Source organism: Lipophrys pholis, assembly GCF_963383615.2.
Source record: "Lipophrys pholis genome assembly, chromosome: 22".
Taxonomy (NCBI): Eukaryota; Metazoa; Chordata; class Actinopteri; order Blenniiformes; family Blenniidae; genus Lipophrys; species Lipophrys pholis.
The window spans coordinates 20,843,648-20,869,121 of record NC_137644.1 but is presented as its reverse complement, the minus strand read 5'-3'; the positions used below and the strand labels follow the sequence as shown (position 1 = coordinate 20,869,121).

General features: G+C 47.6%; 1 protein-coding gene across 2 annotated transcripts; it reads right to left on the bottom strand.

The window, feature by feature from the left end:
• Positions 1–22,770, bottom strand: nap1l1 (nucleosome assembly protein 1-like 1). 2 transcript variants are annotated; one of them, XM_080492007.1, is made up of 15 exons: positions 22,626–22,770; positions 17,014–17,052; positions 15,168–15,256; positions 13,445–13,547; positions 10,547–10,688; positions 9,356–9,436; positions 9,017–9,145; positions 8,834–8,905; positions 8,603–8,742; positions 7,036–7,181; positions 6,800–6,819; positions 5,706–5,828; positions 4,958–4,990; positions 4,836–4,886; positions 1–1,371 (listed from the first exon to the last, which is right to left on the bottom strand). In XM_080492007.1, the coding sequence occupies exons 2-15, from the start codon at positions 17,028–17,030 to the stop codon at positions 1,333–1,335; spliced, it is 1,185 nt and encodes a 394-aa protein (XP_080348133.1). In that variant the 5' UTR covers positions 17,031–17,052; positions 22,626–22,770; the 3' UTR covers positions 1–1,332. The 2 variants fall into 2 exon arrangements, with proteins under 2 accessions (XP_080348133.1, XP_080348132.1); XM_080492006.1 differs by having other exon boundaries at positions 2–1,371; positions 9,344–9,436; positions 22,626–22,732.
• Between the last annotated feature and the right edge of the window lie 2,704 nt (positions 22,771–25,474).

Genomic DNA, 25,474 nt, shown 5'->3' with positions numbered 1-25,474 from the left:
CACATGTTTAACCAATTTATTCATGAACAGACACCAAGTTACTGAGTACATTAGTATTTTTGTAGCATAGCATTTTGCCTCAACAACAGCCGCTTCAACCCCCCAGTGAACACATGAATACCGAGACTCCCTGGCTCTCCACAGCGCCACCATGCTGCCGGGCACGGCTCCACAACACAAAAGAAAAGGCATCGCCTTGACTGGAGGGGGAGGGGCTACGGTTCTGGCTCCGCCCCCCTCCTGGCCAGGAAGTTTTGCTCCGACATGCTTCTGGGTAACAGGAAACAGGAGCTGGGTGGTGGTGGGAGGAGGGTGGCGGTCATTGGCCACGCCCCTCATGTTTCACAGTGATAAATTATCCGACACCTCGGGGGTCACATGACTGGTTCCACAACTCGGGGGAGGAACCCACTTCTACTTTGGAGAACCTGAAACAGACTTTTCCCTCATCGCCCCCCGTAAAGCCCAGAGACTCCCGAGCGCCGCTCCGACTCCGCCCCCAACAAAGCGCCGCTCACGCTAAAAGCTCAGGCCCCGCCCACATTTTATAATGCCCAGCTTTCCGTCACTATGAACACGATGTACTGAAGCTGTATTGTTGTGGTTATTAAGCGACGCCACAGATGATGGCGAGGGGGACGATCGGCCAAAAACAATGTCTACGGCGCTCTGGTGTGGGCGGGGCCTCAGACGGCTAACTGACGACGCGTGAGAACAAAGTGCTATTGGACAGACGAGGTGAAGGAACAAGTGGAATGTTCTGGAGCCGATCGGTTACAAGACGTTGGAGGTTTACCGGCGGCGCCGGTCGGTCTGCAGACTGGAATGTTAGGAGCGAGAAGCAGCCGAGTGGCTCCACCTGGTGGATTTAACCGGAACGGCGCCGGTCGTCCAGCCGACCATCTTGGAAATGCTACAGCAATTTTTGAAAAGACCCCCCCCCCCCCCCCCCCCCCCCCTACCCCACACCCCCCCCAGTCGAACCCACAGCTGTTGTCTGAGAGCAAAAACAAGAAAAGACTTCACAAGAACCCAAAACTAGTTTAGCAGTGAGAAACAAGGTCATGCTGTTTGAGGAGTTTCCTTTCTATCTATGGTACAGAGGAGAAAACTGGTCTAGTAAAATACTATGAGTACTGAGCTCCAGTGGAATACCGGGAGTTTCCGTAACAAAAATCTTGAAACCCTTTTTTTTTTTTTCTTCTTCAAATTCTCTACCAAGAAAAATACAAAACATTATAAGGCGTTAAGTAACTATTTTTAATAGATTTTGTTTGTTTTCATTGAGAAGCCGTTACAGTGCAGAGGATCCTGGGGCCGCCGCCGCCGGCTTCACTGCTGCTTACACTCAGCAGGGGGCGCTGCATCCTTCTGGAGGGGGGGAGAGGGGGGGGGGTCATTCTGTGCTTCATGTCATCACATTACACACAAACCACAAGAAGAGAAACAGCTTCTCTCACCTCAATGTTCTGAACATGAGAAACTCTACTGAGCATGTGCAGAACTTCACTACAGCTGCTGCGCGCTGGACTCCGTTTCCACGGAGACCGACTGTTTAGAAAAGGTTGTGCCTCGGGGGCCGTCTGAGCAGCCGAGCCTCCTAAACTCTACCCTACGATATGTTCAGGCTCAGACCCACAATAGGAATATATCAAGTCACCAGTTCAGCGTTAAGGCCACTAGAGGGCGCTGTGCTGAGACGTGTTGACCCGTGATCATGGGAGTCAAACGAGGCCAAAATCAGCTGAACCACAAAGCAAATTATCTAAACTTTCATCACCTGATCAAAGTGACTTTAAATCTGGAGTCTGACAAGTTCTGAAATCAGATTTAAAACATTTTAGTTCAGAAGCCAAATTAAATTAGAACCAATTACTTCAAATTAAAGTACTGCTGAAAGAATGCAGTGAAACGTCTAAAAACCCCCCCAGCTGTTGCATTCTGGGAGTTTTTACAAACAGACAGTGTGGCTCTAACGCTGGTTTGTTATCTTTCATCATGACTGTCGGCGCCGCGACTCGAGAGAAATCGGTTTAAAATGTTTTCTTTGAAATATTTAGTTTGCTTGTTGGTTTGGCGCCTCCTGCTGGCCGCTTCTGGTCGACACCATTAATCCTAAAGCTTAAAACCTAAAACACAATTTCTTTAACTGGAAGTTAAACTTTCTATGTGGTGAAGGAGAGTCAGGTGTCAGGTGAGTGTCAGGTGAGTGTCGGGTCGGAGGAGGGAAGCTGAACTCATGTGAAAATGTAAAACATAAAAATCACAAACCAAACAAAGAAAGAAAGAAGACTTGACGTTTTAATGGGAGAAAAAAGAAAGGAGCGATGCACCTGATGCACCCGATGCACCCGATGCACCTGATGCACCTGATGCACCCGATGCACCCGATGCACCCGAACAGAACCTGAGTTTGTGGAAAAGTTCAAACATGGAGGCGACAAAAGAGGCCGGACTCGTTTCAACATACAGAGATGATCCAGGCGACATGAGCTCAGACGTTAGTGGGGGGGGGGGGGGTAGGGGGGGCGGCGGCGGATGTGAGGGGGGGGGGGGGGGGGTGCAGACGGAGGAAAAGCCAAACTCAAAGGGTGGGGGGGGGGGGGGGGGGGGGGGGGTGTGAGGGGGTAGTAAGCCGACAAGCCAGGAGCCGTTACCTACCAGGACAGGTTATTTTTCTACTGTCACTTAAACCTGGTGAGGAAACATTTAAAGAGGAGCGACAAAAGTGACCGGAGGTGAAGAAACATCAATGAAAAGGAGGAAACAAAAGAAAAACTAGCAGAATACAGAATGTCAAAGAGCCTCGGGGTTCAGGAGGCTCCACACTTAAAGTTGAGGGGATTAAATGAGATTAACAGGGATTACACATCGAACCTCAAACTGATGGAGAACTTCAGGCTGACAGAAGCACCTCCCATTACTTTGATTTTAGATCGTCCAAATTAAACTTTAAAGGGCCCGTCTGCTTTAACATGTAAGATCCATCATCAAACTGCTTCAAATAAACGAGTCAGGAATTCACCGCTTCAATCTGAAACGAGCTCCGGTCGTCATGGAGACCAAACCAGCTCCTCTGCTCTACAGGAGAAACATCCCGAGAGCAGTACTGCCCCCTGCTGGGCAGACAGAGGCGTCTCCCCAGGATGTTAGTTTAACATGCAGTCATTCCAGTGAAGTTGGGTTACATCTTGTTATAAAGGTTTTAAAGTTTGAATCCTGGAAGTAAATCTTACAGCTCAGATCAAACGGGACATTTTCTCTCTCATTTCAACTCGTCAGAAGAACAAAAAGGAAAGATTCTCTGGCGTATCGGACCAGATACGAGTTATTGTCAACCAACTTAATACTAATTTAATACTAATACTAGCTGGACTGTGATTGGTCCAATCCCGACAGACCGGTCACTGTATTGATGAGCTGCATGAGGTCTACTGGTAGAGGAGGAACCCTCCAGGTCTGAGGTCTACTGGTAGAGGAGGAACCCTCCAGGTCTGAGGTCTACTGGTAGAGGAGGAACCCTCCAGGTCTGAGGTCTACTGGTAGAGGAGGAACCCTCCAGGTCTGAGGTCTACTGGTAGAGGAGGAACCCTCCAGGTCTGAGGTCTACTGGTAGAGGAGGAACCCTCCAGGTCTGAGGTCTACTGGGAGAGGAGGAACCCTCCAGGTCTGAGGTCTACTGGTAGAGGAGGAACCCTCCAGGTCTGAGGTCTACTGGGAGAGGAGGAACCCTCCAGGTCTGAGGTCTACTGGTAGAGGAGGAACCCTCCAGGTCTGAGGTCTACTGGGAGAGGAGGAACCCTCCAGGTCTGAGGTCTACTGGTAGAGGAGGAACCCTCCAGGTCTGAGGTCTACTGGTGGAACAGGAACCCTCCAGGTCTGAGGTCTACTGGTGGAACAGGAACCCTCCAGGTCTGAGGTCTACTGGTAGAACAGGAACCCTCCAGGTCTGAGGTCTACTGGTAGAGGAGGAACCCTCCAGGTCTGAGGTCTACTGGGAGAGGAGGAACCCTCCAGGTCTGAGGTCTACTGGTAGAGGAGGAACCCTCCAGGTCTGAGCTCCTCAGGAGACTAAATGTTCCCCAAGAGGAAAGAAACGAGGTGAAGCAGCTTTTACTTCCTACCTGCTCACCTGAACACTTTAAATCAGTTTCACATTAAAAAACTTTATTTTATTGCTTTTGTCCTTTTTATCGTTTTATTTTAATCTTAATTATTTAGTATTGTTGTAATAAGAAACCTTGTAAAGCACGAATCCTGCTTTATCAGTGACTCTGGTCCTCCAGGTGAAGTTTCTCTTCACATCCAGTCGATACGAGTTCAGTTTGAGTAAAACAAAGTAGATTATTGCAGAAACTGAAACTACCAGATCCTACAACTACGAGGTTTTGTGGTTTCATCCACGTCTCAGCTGGACCACTTTATTTCACTGATCACTTTATTTCACTGATCACTTTATTTCTCCATTGATTAGTGATGTCAGTAAAGCGAGCAGGCTGGAGGCGCTCCGTCAGCCTGAGCAGCTCCTCCAGGTTTAGCTGGAGGTCCAGCTGGAGGTTTAGCTGGAGGTCCAGCTGGAGGTCCAGCTGGAGGTCCAGCTGGAGGTCCAGCTGGAGACCATGAAGCCCAATCGCAGTCACAACAGAAGAAGAAGCTGAAGCCAACCAAAAGCCAGAAGGTACAATGGGATGCGTCTGACAGTATGTATTCTGTATGTTGAAATCTAAGTCCTGGAGGCCGGCCGGCCGGAGAACTGCTGAGCCAGCAGGTTCTCAGGAGGGACAGCAGAGTGTGTGTGTGTGTGTGTGTGTGTGTGTGTGTGTGTGTGTTCTCACCTTGGGATCATAATCGGGGTCGTTCTCCTCGTCGGCCTCTTCCTCTCCTTCCTGCACACAAACAGACGTCAGGCCAAAGCAAAGCTTAAAGAGAAAGAAGTCTGAATGTGCAGCAGCTTCACCTCGTCGTCTGCCTCCTCCCCCTCTTCATCGTACTGCCGAGGACAAACACTTTATTAAAATAAATATTCTCACATCCAAAAACTCCTCTTTCATTAAAACAGGTGAAAAACTTTACGTCCAACTGAAACTCTTTAGTTTAAACTGAAAACTGAAAGTCTTTGTTCATGTTAATGGAAACGAGTCAGAGCTGCAGAAGTATTAGTACTCGAGTACACCGTGGTATTTTCATAACGTCGCCAATGAAAGCCCCTTAAATCAAAGTCAGCAGCGCCCCCACCTGGTCGGGGCTGTGGCGACCTGGAGAGCGTCTGATTAATGGAAGGGAGGCTCCTGCTCCCCTGAAGACGCTCCAGGAAACATGAACATCGTTAACTAGTTTAGTTCAGCTTCACTACAAACTCCGGTTCTGATAGTTACTGGGTTCATGTTGATCTCATACAGTCTCATGATGAGACGTTCCAGCCCAGCCTCACAATGAACCTTATGGAAACAGGTTAGGGGTAGTGGTTAGGGGTAGGTGATGAAACCCCCTAACCACCACCCTCCAGACAGGGTTAGTGGTAGTAGTTAGGGGTAGGTGATGAAACCCCCTAACCACCACCACCCTCCAGGAAGGGGTAGTGGTAGTAGTTAGGGGTAGGTGATGAAACCCCCTAACCACCACCACCCTCCAGACAGGGTTAGTGGTTAGGGGGTTTCACCGCCCGCCCCCCCCCCCCAGACATGGCTCTGTATGGACGGACTCACATCGTCGTCGTCGTCCTCGATGGCCTCGCCCGTGAAGTAGAGCACGGCTCGCGGTACGATGCGCTCGCGGATGAAGTGTCCGATTTCAAAGTCTGCGGCCAGAACGGCCTCCGAGTCCTCGTCCTGAAAACAAAGGGGGTCGGTCAGGATGCATCATGGGAGATTTCTGCAGAACACACAGCGATGGTGTCTGTGGGTCTGAGTCTCCAGCAGGGGGCGTCCTCCCTTCACGTCTCAGCTAGAAACATTCAAACGGCCCATTGGTTCCTGTCCTGGCAGCGCCGCTGATCGTGTCTCATGACAGAGTCCAGCGTCTCTTCAGGATGCTTCCAAAGACCAGCGATGGAAATTTAGACTTTCCACAATAAAAGTCATGTCAGCTTGACGTCCTCAAATGTCTTTAAAGAACCTCTGGGCTCCGTCAGCTCGTCTCCTGGTGGACAAACTAACAACGTCTCCCTGAAGAGCGTCTCTGACTTGTCCAGCTCAAGTGTCTCACAGCTTCAGTTTGTCTTTTACTTTGAAGAATGAACATGAAGACATTTAGAGCAGCGTCAAGTCATAAAGTAGTAAAGAAAGTGGTGAACACCTGCAGCAAAACATTTAAATTAATTAGTTGTACTCCTGCTGGGAGGATTCTGTTTATTCATATTCATAAAATACTGTTTATATTAGTTTTCCTTTTCCTGTCCACTTGTGGCTGCAACAATAAAAGTTGTGGGACAAATAAAAGATCATCAATCAAAGATTTAAGATAAAATGTGTTTAGTACCAGCAGCTTGTTCTGCATCGAGGAGGATGAAGAGTAGAACTAAAGAGAGCAGCTGGAATTAATCCACTGCAGTACAAATACTAAATACTGGATTGTTTCAGCTTCTTCATGTACTTTTACTTTTTTATATGAAAGAATCCTGGACAGAGCAACACTGACTCTCTCTGGGCGAGAGTACATCTGTAGTGAAGTACAAGATGAAGTACAGGATGAAGTACAAGATGAAGTACAAGATGAAGTACAGGATGAAGTACAGGATGAAGTACAGGATGAAGTACAAGATGAAGTACAAGATGAAGTACAGGATGAAGTACAGACTTACCAACTCTCCATTTTCAGGAACTGCAAACAAAACAAAGATTGATCCAATCAGTTTTTACAATTAATGAAAAAGAAAAGAACAAAATGGGTTTTTGTACTTGAAGTTCTGGAAACTAAAAGGCTCAGAAGAACCCAGAGGTTCTGCAGCAGAACAACCTGCTGCAGTGAACCAGGAGTGGGGCAGACAAACTGCCCCCCCCCCGGGAGTATCTACCCCCCCCCTCCCTCCCTGCTTACCCTCTGGCGGGGTGAAGAAGTTGAAGAAGGAGTCGTTGGGCACCGTCTTGGTGACGGTCCTGACGGTGCCGCGGCCCTTGTGCTTCTGTTTCTTCTTGATTGTTTTCAACGTGACGTTCTTGCCCTTCGTCCAGTCGATCGTGCAGCTGCAGGGCAACGAGTCAGCATTAACAACGGGAAACCAGAGAGACGAGTCGGCATTAACAACGGGACACCAGAGACGAGTCGGCATTAACAAGGGGAAACCAGAGAGACGAGTCAGCATTAACAACGGGACACCAGAGACGAGTCGGCATTAACAAGGGGAAACCAGAGACGAGTCAGCATTAACAACGGGAAACCAGAGACGAGTCAGCATTAACAACGGGAAACCAGAGACGAGTCAGCATTAACAAGGGGAAACCAGAGACGAGTCAGCATTAACAACGGGAAACCAGAGAGACGAGTCGGCATTAACAAGGGGAAACCAGAGACGAGTCAGCATTAACAACGGGAAACCAGAGACGAGTCAGCATTAACAAGGGGAAACCAGAGACGAGTCAGCATTAACAAGGGGAAACCAGAGACGAGTCAGCATTAACAAGGGGAAACCAGAGAGACGAGTCGGCATTAACAAGGGGAAACCAGAGAGACGAGTCGGCATTAACAAGGGGAAACCAGAGAGACGAGTCAGCATTAACAACGGGACACCAGAGACGAGTCAGCATTAACAAGGGGAAACCAGAGAGACGAGTCGGCATTAACAACGGGAAACCAGAGCGACGAGTCGGCATTAACAACGGGACACCAGAGACGAGTCAGCATTAACAAGGGGAAACCAGAGCGACGAGTCGGCATTAACAAGGGGAAACCAGAGCGACGAGTCGGCATTAACAACGGGAAACCAGAGCGACGAGTCGGCATTAACAACGGGAAACCAGACGAGTCAGCATAAACAAGGGGAAACCAGAGCGACGAGTCGGCATTAACAACGGGAAACCAGAGCGACGAGTCGGCATTAACAACGGGAAACCAGAGCGACCAGTCGGCATTAACGAGAAATTAGAGACGAGTCAGCATTAACAACGGGAAACCACAGAGATGAGTCAGCATTAACAACAGGAAACAGGAGCGACCAGTCGGCATCAACAACAGGAAAACAGAGCGACCAGTCGGCATTAACAAGGGGAAACAGTCGCATTTCAATAACAAACATTTGGTGGAAGCAGAAGCAGCGTCGATGCTTCAGATCAGCGACCTTGAAGTCACATTGAAGACGGTTTGATGTTTCTGCTGCTCGGATCGATAGAAGCTTTAACAAATTGAAATGATGAATGATGCATCATGGGAGAATTGAGAGAGTACACAATGCTGACTGAAAAATAAGTGTATACTCCATGTGTACTAACGTGTACTTCACCAATGGTTTAACCACATTTATGCTTCATGACTAAACAATCCCATATAAACTAGTGCCTCAATAAACAAACCAAAGTTAGTGAAACTGTCGGAGAGGACAGAAGGTGTAAAGTGATCATTGTCATGCACACATCAGCACCCCGGGGTGACCTGCTGAGGCTCCACCCACCCCGTGCAGCACATGATCTCTGGTCCGTCGAAGGAGAAGGGGTCGTTCTCGTCGGGCTCCGACCTCATCTTGTAGGTTTTCGTCAGCACTGTGTTTGTGAAGAAGTCGTTGGGCTCGAAGTGGAACTCTAATGTGAAGCTCTGCGACGCCACAGGACAGAGATCAGAGTGACACACCATTCAAATGGTCATCGTTTGAGGGTGACGAGGGCGAGAGGCAGACTGGACTCACCATCGGCTGTCCCGGGTCTGAAAATTTCACTTTGATGTCTTGTAAATGTTTGAGGATGGGCTCGTCGTGTTCCTGGGTGGGAGAGACCAGCAGCAGGTTTTATCTTTGTCCAGCAGGTGGCAGCAAACCCCGACTCTCCGCTTCCCTCCATGACTAATTGTCTGGGTGGCGTCCGGCACGTACCTGCAGCATGTCGCTGAGCAGGTCCACGTTCTTGAAAACCGTTAACCAGAACTCGGGGATGCCTTTGGGGTCCTCCTTCTCCTCGTCCTTCTTCTCCTCCTCCAGCTTGGCCTTCTCCTTCATCTCGTCCTGCAAAGACATTTTCTCTTCAAAATATGGCTGGTTCTGGAGACCCCCCTCCTGTTTCCAGACACCAGATAGGAATATCTCAGCAGCTCCACCCACATGAAGCAGACCAATAGAATAGGAGGAGCTTCACGCTGCATGCATTACACTGGGGATCAGACCACACAGACTGAAGCATGCAGGTGTATACGTCACCTGTACCTGCTTACTTACTGTCAGCTCTTCCTCCTCATCCGCCTTCCATTCACACTCCTCATCTGTGGGCTCGTAGGCGGCTTTCACTATGTCGCTCCTCTGTGTGGGGGCGAGAGGAACCAGGGTCACAACACATGAAGGACCAGAGCCACTTTGTTCTGCTTAACCTTTAACTTAATGATCACAGGATCCACTCTGAACTGAATCCACAGCCTTTATATATAAAACACATTAAGTGATTTAAAGAGATTAACTCACAAAAATGTGGCAATTAATGTCAATTTGTGGCAAGAGAAAGAGCACTGTTGTGTGGAAGATAGAATCTTCGAATCACTCAGTGCATTTTGTATTGAATCACATGACTGAATGTTTGCCCTCCATCCTGCAGCCACACTACACCCTCACAGGTACTCTACAGAGTTAAGATTACAGCTGCTAATTCAGTTGGTAAATTAAAACCCAATCAGTTTGTTATTAAGGCAGAGATGTCAAACACTCAAATTTCATCTTAAAATTGTGCCATAATCTTTAAATCCAAACCTTCAGGTTCTGTTTGTTGTGGCACAGAATCTAAATGATGAAAATGTCGATACTTTCATAAACCCAAACAACATAAAGTCATTTTTAGCCAAAATACTGTGAACTCTTCATTTATAAAAGCTGCGATATGATTGGAAGCATCGCTAAAAAGAACATAAAGCAGAACGTGAGAGGTTCTGTAATGATCCGCTGAGTGCAGCAGAACATGGACACAGCGGTGATGAACAGAACTGTTCAGTATCTTTGTTGACATAATAAAGTGACGGTTCACTGAAGCACGCAGGCTGAACAGTCCAGGAGTCGTGCTTGTAAATAAACACAGCTCCAGAATAAAAGCTTCAACATCACACCTCTAATCAACGACTCCAGTCGCAGGACTAACTGATTAACGGGTCAGAATGGGTCCAGTCCGCCTCACAATGTAATCACTCCAACAAGTTACCTCCAGGCCACGATAAAGGCTGACGAGTATTTCTTTAAACTTGTGACCTTTTCCTGGTGTCGTTTTAAATCTAACCGACGGTCGGTGAGCCTCTATTTACAGTTACGAGCCACAACGGGCCGTTTGGAGCCCAATGACACGACCGTATCTCTTATGGAGACAAAGACGCCGGGCGAATTGGCAGCAGCCAACCGGCTGTCAGCGTGCGGCTCAGAACGCAGACTCACCTTGTCGAAGAGCGGCTGGTAGAGGGCGGCGTACTTCCTCTCCAGCTCGTGCACCTCCTCGTAGAACTTGGCCTCGATGTGGGCACACTTGACCTGCAGGTTCTTCAGGGCGTTCACACGTCTCTTTACGACCTTTGGTAAACTGAGAATAAAAACATTTGCTCCATTTAACGGCCGCGCGCCGGAATCAGGTTCTTATTTGTACGCAGCTTTGCTGGCGTGCGTTTGGGGAACTCGTGGTTACACAGCACAGTGGCGCCTCCTGGAGGTCATCCAAAGACATTTACAGATTAACACACTGGTTAATGTGAAATTCAATCTGCAGCTTCACACCAACACTAAAATAGATTATCTTCACGGTGATGGACTGGCACTGGATTGTTCCAGACATCTGGAGCAGAGAAGAGTTTCACCGTGATAACAGGTAAGATTATTAATGAAGTGGCCATGTTCATAGAAAGAAGTTAAATGAGCTGCTATAACAAGCATTTAACACCTGAAGTTACCGACAGTCGGGAGATTTGCTCACAGTTCAGACGCCAACTCCGTCAAGGTCAAACTGGAATAGTACAATTTGAAGATCCACTCTGGTTTTTGGGGACAAACTGTTAAAATGTCCAGTTTTCTCAGGCCCCGTTCACAAAACATCTCAAGTGAAAACGCATCGTTTCTGTTTCTATTTCAGACGTTTTGCATCGTGAAATCCATGTCTGTTTACAGGGAAACCACAGAGAGACTGATAACAGTGTGGTGAGGATGCAGGGCTACCAGTTGGACATGTTTTAACCATGGGGGGGACATTGTCATGGACAGACCAAGTAAAGTCAAAATAAAACTAGAGTCATGGCACCATGAAGGAAAACAGTTTTGATCTACTCGTCTGAGTAGAAGAACATGTACTTCGGCCGGGGTGTGTGTGCAGCAGCAGCGTTTTAAAAAGTTGAGTTTTCCCGTTTCCAGCGAGCCGAACCTTTTAAAGTTCCACCTCGTCAGTCATTTTCAAATCATTGCATTTTCAGTGGCTTCAAGCACCGTTGTCATGGAAACAGACACGCAGAATGCATCAGTTCTCATATTGAAAATGTATAAAGGTTCTATACTGCAGCGTTCTGTCCAATGATAAATCCTCAGCACACTTCACTTGAAGATACAGAGCGACGCTCCACGGCTTCACTTTCCTGCCAAAAGCAGGTGAATCCTGCAGCGGCGCCTCGCTGGTCGGCTCACACTGCTGGACTGTGACATTTAAACGGCTGATAAAGTGGCCGCGGGCTCCCGGAGCGCTCTCAGCTCGGATGGTATTAAACAGGCCGCTCCGTGTGAAGCTGACCGAGATGGTTAATAATTGACGGCGCTGCGGTCCGAGGCTCAACATCTTATTCATTATTTTCATGTGAGCATGTCATGCAGCACCACAGTAAACATGACAGACGAACGCTGTTCCCCTCTGCTGTAATGCTGATCACAAACACTTTCTGCTTTAAAAACCAATTTGTGCTGAAAGACGAGCAGCTGCACGAATCTGCACGGCGGTGGGGGTGGGGCCGTTCCAGAATTGTTTTTAAACTTGACGTTAAATGGTACGTTCTGGACCACTAAATGCTGCACTGTGACATGTGATTAGATTTTGCTTCTTAAGAGGAATATATTTCCTTTCCTGCCTTACATTGTTAAAGATGCTTCCTTTATCCTTTCTTGATTTGTTTACAGGTTTTTCTTTTAAGGGAACAGCTTCTTTTCATTGGTGATGCTTTCCACCCGTACTGGTACCGGTACTGGTACCCGTACCCGACTCCCCTCACTCCAAACTTCACTACATGCTCTTGTTTCTTCCCCCTGTAGTTTCACGTTGCTTCTATCTGCAGCCTGACCTGAGCAGCTGGAGACTCTAACCAGTGAAATAGTTTCTCTTCTCCTCTTAGTTCTCTGCAGGCCTCCTGTAGCTCAGTACCAAGACTTTAGAATGTGACGGTCACACTGAATGTAACTGGTGAGGGAACAAGTATGATTGTCAAAACAAACATTTCACAGCAAAGAATATTTTATTCAAATGAGAAACTGCAGATTTAATTCCTCAGCATTATGGAAGGGAGATTTCTCCAAAGGGAGAAAGTGAGCTGGTGCGGTCGCTCTGGAGATCAGCAGCAACGCAGTCGTGTGCCGATTTCATACATTCAGATGCTGAAGCAGAATTTTCCAGAATCAAGACGAGTGAGAGAATGACGGACCAATCAGAGGAGTCGTATCAACTGACCAATCACTTCGCTCGTTACTGGGCGTATTCCAAAACTGGAATTAATTTGCTAAACAGAGGAGTGACAGGTAGTGACCGTCATTACACAGATTGTAGACGTCTTTCAGCAACACAGCCGCTACTCTTGGAGATTTTTTCTAAAAAGGACGGCTGGCTGCCTAAAACTCTAAACTCATTGATGTGGAGGGACAGTTAGAAATCCAAGTTAGTTTTTATGTGGAAACGTGGGATGAAGCAAAGTGTGATGAATTTATTGGTCCTTCTATTAGAATTTGTAAAGAAAAACTCAGTGTGAAACTCCCACAGTGTGAAACATTCCAGTTGGCTCGGTGGTTCGAGCTGCAGTGAGATGAAGCCTCCTGCTGCTCTGTGAACATCATTACTGTACCTTTAATAGTTGCACAAAGTTTTTGGGGTTATATTTTATCCACTAATATCAAATCAGATCAACATCATCCTGGATGGAAACTCGCTGGTGTGTTTTCTTTGATTACAGAGCAGCCGCTTCTATTCCAGGCTGTCAAAGTGCTCACAAGTGAAGTGCTGCATTTATTCTCGGGTGCCGAGAACAGCGTGTCCGTCTGTATTCACGTCAGTCGATACGACCAGCAGGAGGAAAACCCAGCGTGTGAAAGCTGGCTCACCTCTCCATGTACCCCGATGGCGAGCCGTTCAGCCCGTCCAGCCTCTCCTGCAGCGCGGCCAGGATCTGTGGGTTCTGCATCATCTGCACGGTCAGCTGACGAGCTGAGGACACAGTCGAATGGAACACATGAGAAAGCAGGGAAGAGACGGTACCTTTGCCTCACCTGACATGTGGCTCATATTTACAGGGCGGCTCATAGAAGCAGAGCGTTCAGAACAAGAGGTGACAGTTTGTGCTCTGATCGGTGGAAGCAATGAGACGCTGGCCTCCTACCATCGGTCGCACGGTCAGACGGCTGCAGACAGGCGAGGAGACTAAGACTGGAAGTCATGTTGTCCTGCCGCCACGTCCCAGAGAGGCGTCGGCTGCCCCAACATCCTGCATCTCTTAATAGTTGAATTGTGTTCATTTTATTGTTCTAATACATAGATTATCCCTTTTTTTTTTTTTAAATACGGCAGATAAATATTAACCTGCCATTACAAAAAAAAACAAAAAAAGTCTATAATATATCCTGCATCCCTACCTGGACGGTGTGGAAAGCTTCCCTGGTGGGCTCCATGAGGCCATAAGCATCACTTCTAATATAGTAACATGGATCAGACTTTAGAATCTATCGCTTCATGAAGGGTCTGATCAGGCAAGCTGCACGTTGTAAACCTGTTTTATAAAACTGGGACTGGAGACTGAGCGAGGAGGACAGACCAGGCTATACAGTAATATTAACACCATGACCATTTCAGGTCTGATCTACTCAACGTAACCCTGGAGGTTAAGCTGCAACAACAAATATTCCCAGATAAACATTTTACACTACATCTCTGGATTATTTGACAGGATTTCTCTCGTCAGTGGATCTACATTCTGTAACAGCCGTAATTATACTGCGTCCTGAGCCGAATGCAGCATCATGCAAGACAAAGTATTGGCTTGGATTTTATCAGGGATGTCAAACATAAAACCCGTGGACCAAAACAAGCCTGCAAAAGGTTCTAAAGCGGCCGGCATGTGATTAATTAAAGAAAAGGTACTTCAAACGTCCCACTGCAGCGAGATGAACGTCTCTCTGGGAGGGCAGCCTTGTGAACAAACTACTGGAGCATTGTGCATCACGTTCCCTCCTGCATCGGTTTCCAGATACTTTATAATCTGAAGGCATGTAGGTCCACCCGAGACACTCTGCAGCATCATTGACGTGAGAACATTTGAGGTTTCTTAACCAAAGTTTGAGACGCCGGCAAGCCGCGCATCACTCATGCATTTATAATCCCCACTCAGCTTCCAAAGCTCGTGCACGGCTTTCCTGAGAGCGGTCGCTGTGACAGATCAGTCGTGGGCCGCCGGAACAAGGAGTCTTTGGAGACGAGCTTTTAAAAGGCTGCTCAAACTGGCTATAAAAAGACGAGGCCAAACGATATCTATATCCACACACAACAAGCTGCTAATATGTGGCAGAGCCGTCTGAATCATTTACTGAGCATCAAAGAGCACAAACAGCAGCCAGGTCCCAAAATAAAATGGATTAGTGCCTCCCAGCTTCTGAACACCACTCAAAATCATGTCATGCAAACAACTGTGCCGGTTTAAATACCAGGCCGAGGCCCCATCGGGGTTCAGACCCTTCCTGACATTTTAATACACCTGAAGGATGTGTGTGTGTGTGTGTGTGTGTGTGTCTTCATCTCAGCCGTGAGCAAACACCCCGCCGTTTTCGGACCTACCTTTGCTGTTTTCATCTTCCCCCGTCTCGTCCTCTTCCACTTCCTCCACGTCCTCCATATCAGCTGGGTCCATCTCAGCCTGGTCTTTGCTGCTCAGGGAGACAGAAGGAAGAGACGGTCAGGAAACATCGAGGACCATCACACCAAGTGTTTCATTAAACCACCAGTAACTCTCGTAGATTGTAACCTGAAATCCCAAAAACGTGTCATTTCTAGCGCAACTAAACTTTCATCTTGCTTATAGGAGGAAAGAAAAGTCAGACCTTTTAGATTTCAAGTGAATATTGGTGTTTGGAATATGACTTGTATTTTGTGCATCTGTTTACACGACCAAGATGCGACATGACATGTGTCGTTTTTGTCACCTTAAAAAAAAAAAAAACCTCCATCTCCGTGGAAACGCAGCTTTTTTCTGTAACGATTGCTGCTCTAGGCTTTATCCAGTGGGTCACCCCCTCACTGTCTAAACAAGGAGTCTTGTTTAACAGAGATAAAAATACAAGCAGAGCTGCTTAGGGAGAGAAAAAAACTACTTGAGTATTAAAGTATGCATGAAAAGCCTTAAGAATTAGTGGAGTCACCACATACAGTGGCTCCCCTGCTGTGCTGAAGAACCACAGCAGTGATCAAAAGTAGAGCCTCTTTTTACCCATGATGCTTTTCCCAGCAGTGAAACACGACTCCTACTTCAAGACACAGCCTCTCAGCCTTCGTCAGTCTGCAGCAGCATCGTGTGTGAGAGGAGGAAGAGGAGGGGTTTGGTTTGTGTGGCAGCCGGTGCAGCGTCACTGGTGTTGGACCGGAGTCGAGGTGCGTCGCCGCGATACTGCAAAGCGTCGTGTGAAACACTGCGACCGTGCAACCTGAGCCCTGCTGCTCCAGCATCAAACGTTTCCATGATGCACATCAAGACGTTACTGTGGCACATCAGAGGCACGCAGCCTTCATATCCTACTAGGAACCTTCTAAACTTTTAGTACTCCTTTAAAAGAAAGGGGTACTGACCTTTAGCTACTTGCCGATGCCAAGTACCGATACGAGTGTGTATCTACGCTGTAGTATGTGTCCTGTGTACTGCAGACCAAAGCACTGAGCTCACCGTGTGCTGCCACACGCTTTAATCCTGTTTAACAAACACCATCGCTGCTGTGCAGGACGAACGCCGAGCCACGCTTCATGCTACAGAGTAGCTGAAGTATGACATCACACAATACTCATTGGGTTGTATCAGGAGTACTCTGCAGCATCTGTCCTGAATCTGGAATTGGAGCATCCCCAGTTGAGATGCTGTGCTGAGTGACATGTATATGATGAACCTGCAATGTCTCCTAGAAATCCTCGCCAATCTTTTGTCGCCGTACTTTATCCTTTTAAAGAAATGTAAAGTAAAGGTCTGAACAGTAATTCTTGATTGTATTTCAAACAAAACCAACCAATATATTTCCCCAGTCATGACTGGATTCATCTGCATCATTGAATTGTTCCTGATCGCTTGTTAGCAGTGTGCTAATGCTAGGAGCGTGACATCACTTCCTGTCTAAAAAGATTTTGACTGAACAGCTTCGGGCCGACTCACTGGTTTTTCTGTCGACGTGTCACAGCCTCTGACTTTGAACACAGTAAACTCTGAAAACGGCACCAAGGCCATTTCTGAAACACGAGTAGAATTAAGGAAACATTCCTCATTTCTGGAGTCAAATCATAAATTTCATGTGACATTTTAGCTCAATTCCTGAAACTTAAAACCTTGGAAAGATGATGTATGAACTGAAAAGATGCAGGTAATCGATCTCTACATGGCTCTAGAGCCTTTAGTTACTTCAGTTTAATATCAGCGTGTACTCACTTATCAATGTCTGCCATCTTAGCTGAGTCTCAGGTGATGCTGAAAGAAAGAAAGAAAACAACAATTAACATGTGAGATATTAAATAAACGGTTAAAACAAACTACAGGGAGGTTCCTGGAGGAGCCTCGGCTCTGGTTTGTGTCCAGGCAGCCATGTGGTGCCGTTACTGGGCCTGGCGGTGGAGTTCTGTCACTTCTCATTACGCGACGACCACTTTGTCTTTTCACACGTCAGCCAATCAGATCAACAGTGACATCACTGCTAATTCAGGCAATTCTGATATCCTGTTGGGCTCAGGCCTTGATTCAGCACGAGATGGGCTCAGGTGACAAACAACATCAGTCGCACTCTCTCATGTGTTGGGAAGTTCAGACGTCACTATGAACACGAGGCTCCAGCTGCAGAACATGAGGACAGCAATGATCAGCCCTCATACGTGATTTCTGTTACGCAACTTATATTTTAATAGAGAAAAGAAAAAGCTGCCAAAATCGATGGGAATCAAACAAACATTCCAAGCACTCTGCAGAATAGTGCTGTGTGTGCACTGCCTCCCCAGGAAATGCATAAAAAATGCATATAATAAGGAACCTGAGGCAGCAGTCAATACAACAGCTCGCCGACAGGCTGCATCCAACAGGACATCAGAGACCAGACTAACATTTTCCTCACGCTCAAGAGGCTGGAGGTGGATTCAAACAAACAAGGCAGCGTTGAGAGACCAACACTCTGCAGACGACGGCTCCACTCCGGTCCCAAACACCAGCTTTCTACAAGAACCAGGCTCCTCAGTCATGTGACTAAAGTCCTGCTAGAATCACAGTGAAGAGTCAAACACCACCATCATCATCACCACCACCACCACCACCACCACTGGGCCTCCACTATTGTTCACATCCACAGTTTGGAGGACTGTCCTGATCAGACCAGGAACCATTTTAAAGTTTATCAATCAGTAGATTTCAGAACGGTTTTGAATACGCGTCTCACCAACCTACAGTTAGCGACATAAAGAAGAGTCTAACGACATTCTATTGACAGGCGAAGTTGGATTGTTATTACGATGACTGTCAGAATAAAAGTACCAAGTCTAGTGCCCGTATTCACAAAGCATCCTAAGGCTAAAAGTAGCTTGGTGACGTCCCTTCCCAAGATCAAATTATCCACAAAGCATCAGTTTAAGCCCTAAGAGAGCTCCTAAGGTGGAAGACCGTCAAAATGAGTGAGGACTAAGAATGCTAAAGGTTTCGTAAACAGACAAGATGGTGGAAAGACCAAGAGAAAGGAAAGATGTTCTCCGTTTGTTTAATGACAATGATTTAATGACGCTACAGGAATAAAGTTTGTGGTCGACCTCAGCAAGGAGGAGCTTATTTCTCCTACAGCGAAGCAACGTAATAACACCTGAGATGAAGGTGATCACAACACTGTGTTACCTGTCTCCAGGTGAGCTGCAGCAGCACACTGTGTTACCTGTCTCCAGGTGAGCTGCAGCAGCAGCAGCACACTGTGTTACCTGTCTCCAGGTGAGCTGCAGCAGCACAACAATGGTGGTAAATCACAGGAAGTGGTGACGCTGCATCGCTTCTACCATTAATATTCTAATACATTAAGAGGTTAAAATAACCAGCGTGGACAGAAAAGATAATCAAATCAATGTAACGAGGTGATTTCATTCATTTTAAGCTGTGTACAAATTAATTTAAGTTTCATCATCATGACTAATTGCTTTCCTGTCATCCTTTCTCTAACAACCAATCAGCTTTCAGCAGACTGCATCATACATCATACATAGCAACAGGGGTCGACCACTCGTCCTCACCAGGATAAAAGTTGTTGTCTGGACAATCAACTTGCCATTTAATAAAGCTCTTTATTGCACATTTAATTGGTATTATGAGGTTTAAATGTTTCTGAATGTGGGAAGCTGTTTGCAGCATGTTTAGTGATTTGAGATTTTAAATGCACCAGTTCACTTAACTCTCCTTTACTTACCTGCAGGTTGTTTTAGTGGTTTATAAAGCAGAGAAATACAGGGACCAGATGAGGAAGGACCAAAACTTTGATGCGAGTTTCAGTTTCAAAAACTGCCTCAGTCTTCCTGATCGCCACCAAACTAATCCACCGATAAACAGCAAGTCTGAGGATCACGTCATTGTTTGGACGCTTTCAAAAGCCATCACACTGGATTATGCTCCATCAGGCCACACACTAATAAAAAATAAAATCCTAGACGAGATAAAGCCCGACCGAGTCGCCGCCCCGCCGCCGCCTGCCCCCCCCCCCCAGAGATTGATTACAGCTGCGTTCTGACCGGAGGGGCAGACGATCAGCACAAGACAGCAGATCATGACCTGAGGCGACAGCAGTGTCAAACGCACATTTGCTAAGGTGGCTGAAACTTAAACCTGAAGCCTTGAGCTGGATGATGGAGGGGGAAGAAAAACTAAACCTGCCACTGGGAGGTGGCAGCAGCAGCGAGTCGTTATCCGCAACGGGAAACCAACCCGAGTGAAGGACTATGAAATGATGGACGACATCGAGCTGATCGGTGTGGAGATCTCCAGGCACAGGGTTCAGGGACCCCGCCTCTATGAGCAGAAATCAAGATGATGAAGCTGATGTCAAATGACATGCTTCCCAGGAGCTGGCCAATCAGTAACTTTTTCAGTGGTGGGCTGCTTAAAGACACGATTCTCCAGCCAAGAGTCTGAATGAGCTAAATGAGCATAAACATGAGGAATGAAAGCTCCTTTCCATCAGAAGGTTAACAAGCCCTCCGCCTCACAGCCGTTACCGAGTCCTAAACTGTAAAGCAGCTTCATCACCATTTCAGGTGAAGAAAGCAAACGGGAGGAGTAGAGCTGCACCATCAGATCACTGCTTGATACTGAACACAAGAGATGGACAAGACATGATCTCTGCAATCTTCTCCAGTTGGACATTAGATTTTTTTCCATTTCATCAGACATGCAGCCTCTCAAAGTTATTGAGTTTTAAAAATCTCTAGACCTGTTTGCATGTGACTATCTGTACATTCTCAAATTCCTTGTTGGCCAAACGTACCTGATGTCAGACAAAACCACAACGATAAAGCAAGACTACAGGATTTTCTTGCTGATTGACTAAACTCAAAGCAGATTGACTCGTTTTACTGAATAAAACAATAATTATCTCAAAGGACGAAACGAATCAGAAAATATTTCGTAGCAAAGCTGAAATGACTGAAGTTCAGCTTCAGAGACGAATCCAGAGAATTGGAGCTCGTCAATTCTAAAGTGTGGAATCAGAGGAGTTCTGGATAGTTGAACCAGACGGTTCGTAACAGAAACACCTAGAGGAGCTACTGATCCACTTCTACCAAGATGTTTACTGCATTCGACTGACAGAAGGAAAAATACTATTACTGTCTATTTGGCACAACAAACCCAAAATGAAGGCTTTTTTCAAAGAGGGAATGTAAACACTACGTGACTCAACCATACCTGAACAACGTACAATGTTAGTTGGCCTACATGAAGCTCCAGAGCTGACATGACGGCGCTGAGCTCAGTAGTCATGTGACAGATCAAATTGTTTCTTCATTCACAAGGGGACATAAGATGGAATGCATGTTGACTGATTCTGCAGCAGCGATGTCCAAGACTGGTCCTGCAGGACCTCAGTCCTCCATGGTCCTGGTCTGACGACTGAAGAAAGGCCATAGCAGTGAGGTGGAAGGCCTCGACCCTGCAGCACAGCAGCGCTCTCCTGGGTTAACTACTACGATCCAACACACGCCCTGAATTTTCCATCAGACCAAATTATTCATGACGTGTTGGAGAAAGCTTTTAGCTGCAGCACATTTCAAAAAATTACATGGGGTGTCAAAACTCACTTCAGTACGGGGGGTGTCACGTCCGGCCTCCAAGCCGATGGAACGACCTCAAAGAAAACTTCGATTTAAAATAATTATTTAAGAGTAGTGACGCAACACAACTTTGAGACTCGAGCTGAGATATCAGCGATGCTGCCATGGAAGAAAACTAGCATTAGCCTCAAAGCCCTGCTGCCTGGGTGTTAAAATACCCACAATGCAACAGCCCTACAAGCGTTTCCTTAACAGTCCATGTTACTGCAATTACTACCAGAATCATTAGAAATGTCTTTGTTAATTTGGTTTTAGCAAAAATGGAGCCACTTATTTCAACTCAGTCACAAGAAAGGAAAACCTTAAAAATTAAATATAAAGTTTATTATGGAACTATTTGAACAGTCAAGATGACACAGGGCTGAATGTGACCAATGGACTAATATGACTTCAACACAACTGGTTTAACAGAAAAAGATGCACATTTCTGTTCTACTGGGAAACCAGGCTTCAGTTTGTGATCCACCACCACCTGGAGGATGCACCACCACCAAGAGGAGGATGCACCACCACCACCACCTGGAGGATGCACCACCACCAAGAGGAGGATGCACCACCACCACCACCTGGAGGATGCACCACCACCACCACCTGGAGGATGCACCACCACCTGGAGGATGCACCACCACCTGGAGGATGCACCACCACCACCAGGACGATCCACCAATACCTTGAGGATGTACCACCAATACCTGGAGGATGCACCACCAATACCTTGAGGATGCACCACCAATACCTTGAGGATGCACCACCAATACCTTGAGGATGCACCACCACCACCACCAGGAGGATGCACCACCACCAGGACGATCCACCAGGAGCACGTGCCAATGAAGTTCACCACACAAAAACAATCAGATGTCACCAACTAGCTCATGGTGGGAGTCAGGCTGAGGGTGAAACTAGTTAATTTCCAGCTTCTCTCTCTAATCCTGCCTGCCGACCACGTGTTGCTTTACCGGAGCCTCTCTAACCATCACACCCGAGGTTCGGCTCCATGAGGCCGGCCAACCTGTTCACCCCCACCTGCCCTGCTGTCTCCTAACGACCCATCCGACCCCCCAGTGCCGGTAAACGGCGGTGATTTCCACCGGTCCCGTTCGTCTGATTCTCGTTAGCATAGCACTGCTAGCTCGATGCGCACCGAGCGGGAGGACCGGGACCGAACCACCGGGCCGGGGCGGCACAGCACGGCCCGGTGGAGAGGCGACATCCCGGGGACACGTTTATAACCAGCGCCTCTTAACCCAACGGTCCCGGATCACCGGCTAACGGGTGTCAATGGAGTCCGATCCGCGGCTCCACAGCCCGGGGCTCATCCTCCAGGAAAATAAGGTCAAGTAGAAAAAAAAAAAAAAAAAAAAACACGATACGAGACACGTGTCAGCAAATGTGGAATAAAACCGACAGTTAGGGGGATTTCTGACCGCGATGTCATTCCTAAGAAACGCCGATAATCGGTGTGATTCGGCGTCGGGAGCGATAATTGTGCGAAAATGTGTTTAAACCGCTCATCATGGAGGCGCGAGGCTCAATGGCTGCTGCCGCCGTCTCGCTCCGCTAGCATTAGCCGCGCGCCGCCGTCTTTTCCTCCGCCAAATCCGCCAAAACCACGTTAAATAAACCCGCGGCGGAGGCTTCGAGCGTCCGAGGCGACGCGCTGCCCGCGCCGCGGTTCGCGTCCGGCTCCCCGGGTCTTACCGAGGCTGTGTGGCCGGAGGGCTCGACAGGTTCGGCTGGTCCGCAGTGAGGCTCCGGGAAGAAAGACGCTCCGCTCCGATGGCGGTAAAAAGGAGAGAGATCCCGCCGCCCGCGCTCATATACACCCGACGTCATCACGTACACCGGCAGTCACCGTGGCAACGCTGCTGAGGGGGCGGGGCGAGGCGGGGAGGGGAGGGGCCGGGAGGAAGGGCACATCATCATCATCACCATCATTTTAATGCTCCTCTTCATCACTGTATCAAATCTTCATCTTCATCCTTATTAAACTTAATGTCTCCGCTGTTTCAGTCTTAATCATCTTCTTCATCATCTCCTCATCATCTCTCCATCATCTTCTTCATCATCGCCTCATCATCTCCTCATCATCTCTCCATCATCTTCTTCATCATCTCTCCATCATCTTCTTCATCATCTCCTCATCATCTCTCCATCATCTTCTTCATCATCTCTCCATCATCTTCTTCATCATCTCCTCATCATCTCTCCATCATCTTCTTCATCATCTCCTCATCATCTCCTCATCATCTCTCCATCATCTTCTTCATCATCTCCTCATCATCTCTCCATCAACCTCATCATCCAGACAAGTCATGGGTCAGTTGTCTATTCACAGCCACTGAAAACGCAGCTTTTTAAAACTGTGGTACATTGAAAACACTCACATTCTGTCTCCATGGAGATGAAACGCTGCTACTGTACATGCTCACCACGACCAGAGTGAATACTTCTTCTGCACATGCTCAGTAGAGCCAATCAGAACTAAGTTTCCTCTGTGGTGTCATGACTCCCAGTCCATATTCTCCTGGACTTGGTACTTTTATTTTGACAGTCACCGTAATAACAATCCAACTTGGTAGTTTTATTTTGACAGTCACCGTAATAACAATCCAACTTGGTAGTTTTATTTTGACAATCAATGTAATAACAATCCAACTTTGTCACAAGAATGTAAAGTGTTCTCCCAGTGTTTGTTAATGTTGATAGCGTCTCGCTCTCTGTGGGTAACTGTGTGTGGCTTCATTACAGAGACAACCAACAGCACCCTCTAGTGATCCAAAATGAAAACTACATCATTTGCAGTGTTTCCATGTAAACAGACATAAGTTTCAAAACGTTGCCGTGTAAATGCAAAACTTTTCTGAAACACAGAAACGATGAGTTTTAATGGTGTTGTGTTAACTAATTCTTCTGTCCTCGCTTTACCTTTGGAAATGGAAAATATACTGAAAACCATGTAGTTTTCATGTCAGGCCGTGAGTTTTGCAAAAACTTCTCACCTGAATTTCATGAAATGTTCAGAGATGATTTGTCATCATCAAGGACCAATCCAAGGAGACGCTCCCTGCTCAGTGTTTCACGGTGATGTAGCTACCTGACAGGCTAGTTAGCATCGATATGAGCTAACGGCTAACATGCTAGCCATGCTAACTGGGTTCTACAAACAAATGTGGTGTTGGTGAAGGTCTGCGCTCTACCGAGTGTAGCTCTAGTTCTACATGAGTTTAAACTACTATTTCCTGAGCTGAGAGGACGGTTGGATGGTGATCAGTGGAGGAAATAACCTGCTCTTCTTCTTCTTCTTCTTCCCTGTTCAGACATGATCACATGTTTAGGATTCAGATGTGAACGACTGCAGAACGACTCCTGACCGTCTCAGTAGTGACACGTCTCCCCTCGGACAGTGGGACGAAGCCAGAGGCAGAGACTCAGCAGACCCCAGTGTGATCCAGACTGGGGGGTTCTAACACCAGGCACGCCACTCAGCTGCAGCCGTCCTCTCAGGGATCTCCACATTCTGCCCAGAGGTCAGACATCTTCGTGTCCACGTCTTCCCAGCTGAGGATTCCAGCCCACGTGTTCTGTCTGTGACGGACGAATCCGAGGAGAAGATTCTCCCTGAGTCATGCTGGCCAGTGGCTCAGCTGCAGACACACAGACAAGAAGTCTTTTCCTGCCTTTGCAGTCTTTTACTTTTGCACGGGTCCAGCTGACAGCGGCGGGGCGAGACGCAGCGTGAACCCGCCGGCCGCTGAGCTGCTCCGGGTTCAGACCAGGGCACCTTGGTGAGAGCGACCGCCAGCTCCTCTGTAAACACAGGCAAATCCACTCCAACATCTGTCTTTAAATACATGAGCACTAAAGCATGACTCAGCACAGAAATGTTGTTTTACAAGCTCAGAGTAACACGGGCTTTAACAAACTGCTCACACATAAAGCTTTAATGAACCTCCTGCTTGAGTCGCTGCTGCAGGAAGCTTCATGCTCAAAGTCACTCCAACATGGGAGCGTGTTGGGAATTAAAAAGCACAGACCTGCAGTCTCGTCCAGACCTGCCGTCTCGTCCAGTCCTGCAGTCTCGTCTCGTCCTGCAGTCTCGTCCAGTCCTTCAGTCTCGTCTCGTCCTGCCGTCTCGTCCAGTCCTGCCGTCTCGTCCAGACCTGCCGTCTCGTTCAGTCCTGCAGTCTCGTCCAGACCTGCCGTCTCGTCCAGACCTGCCGTCTCGTCCAGTCCTGCAGTCTCGTCCAGTCCTGCAGTCTCGTCCAGTCCTTCAGTCTCGTCCAGTCCTGCAGTCTCGTCCAGTCCTGCCGTCTCGTCTCGTCCTGCAGTCTCGTCTCGTCCTGCAGTCTCGTCCAGTCCTGCCGTCTCGTCCAGTCCTGCCGTCTCGTCTCATCCAGTCCTGCGGTCGCAGACAGTCGCAGCCTCGAGGTCACATGCTGAGGATCAAAAGAAGTGAATGGAAATGTGACCTTTACATTTTGGATTATTCAGGAAGAAACTGCCAATCTGCCACTGAAATGCAGAGCACAGGACAAAGTGAAGGACTG

Coding starts and splice junctions, on each gene's coding strand:
- nap1l1 (XM_080492006.1), bottom strand. Junction 8,743..8,833: donor CAGACCCGGGACAGCCGATG/GTGAGTCCAGTC, acceptor GTGGCGTCGCAG/AGCTTCACATTAGAGTTCCA. Junction 4,887..4,957: donor GGGAGGAGGCAGACGACGAG/GTGAAGCTGCTG, acceptor GTTTGTGTGCAG/GAAGGAGAGGAAGAGGCCGA.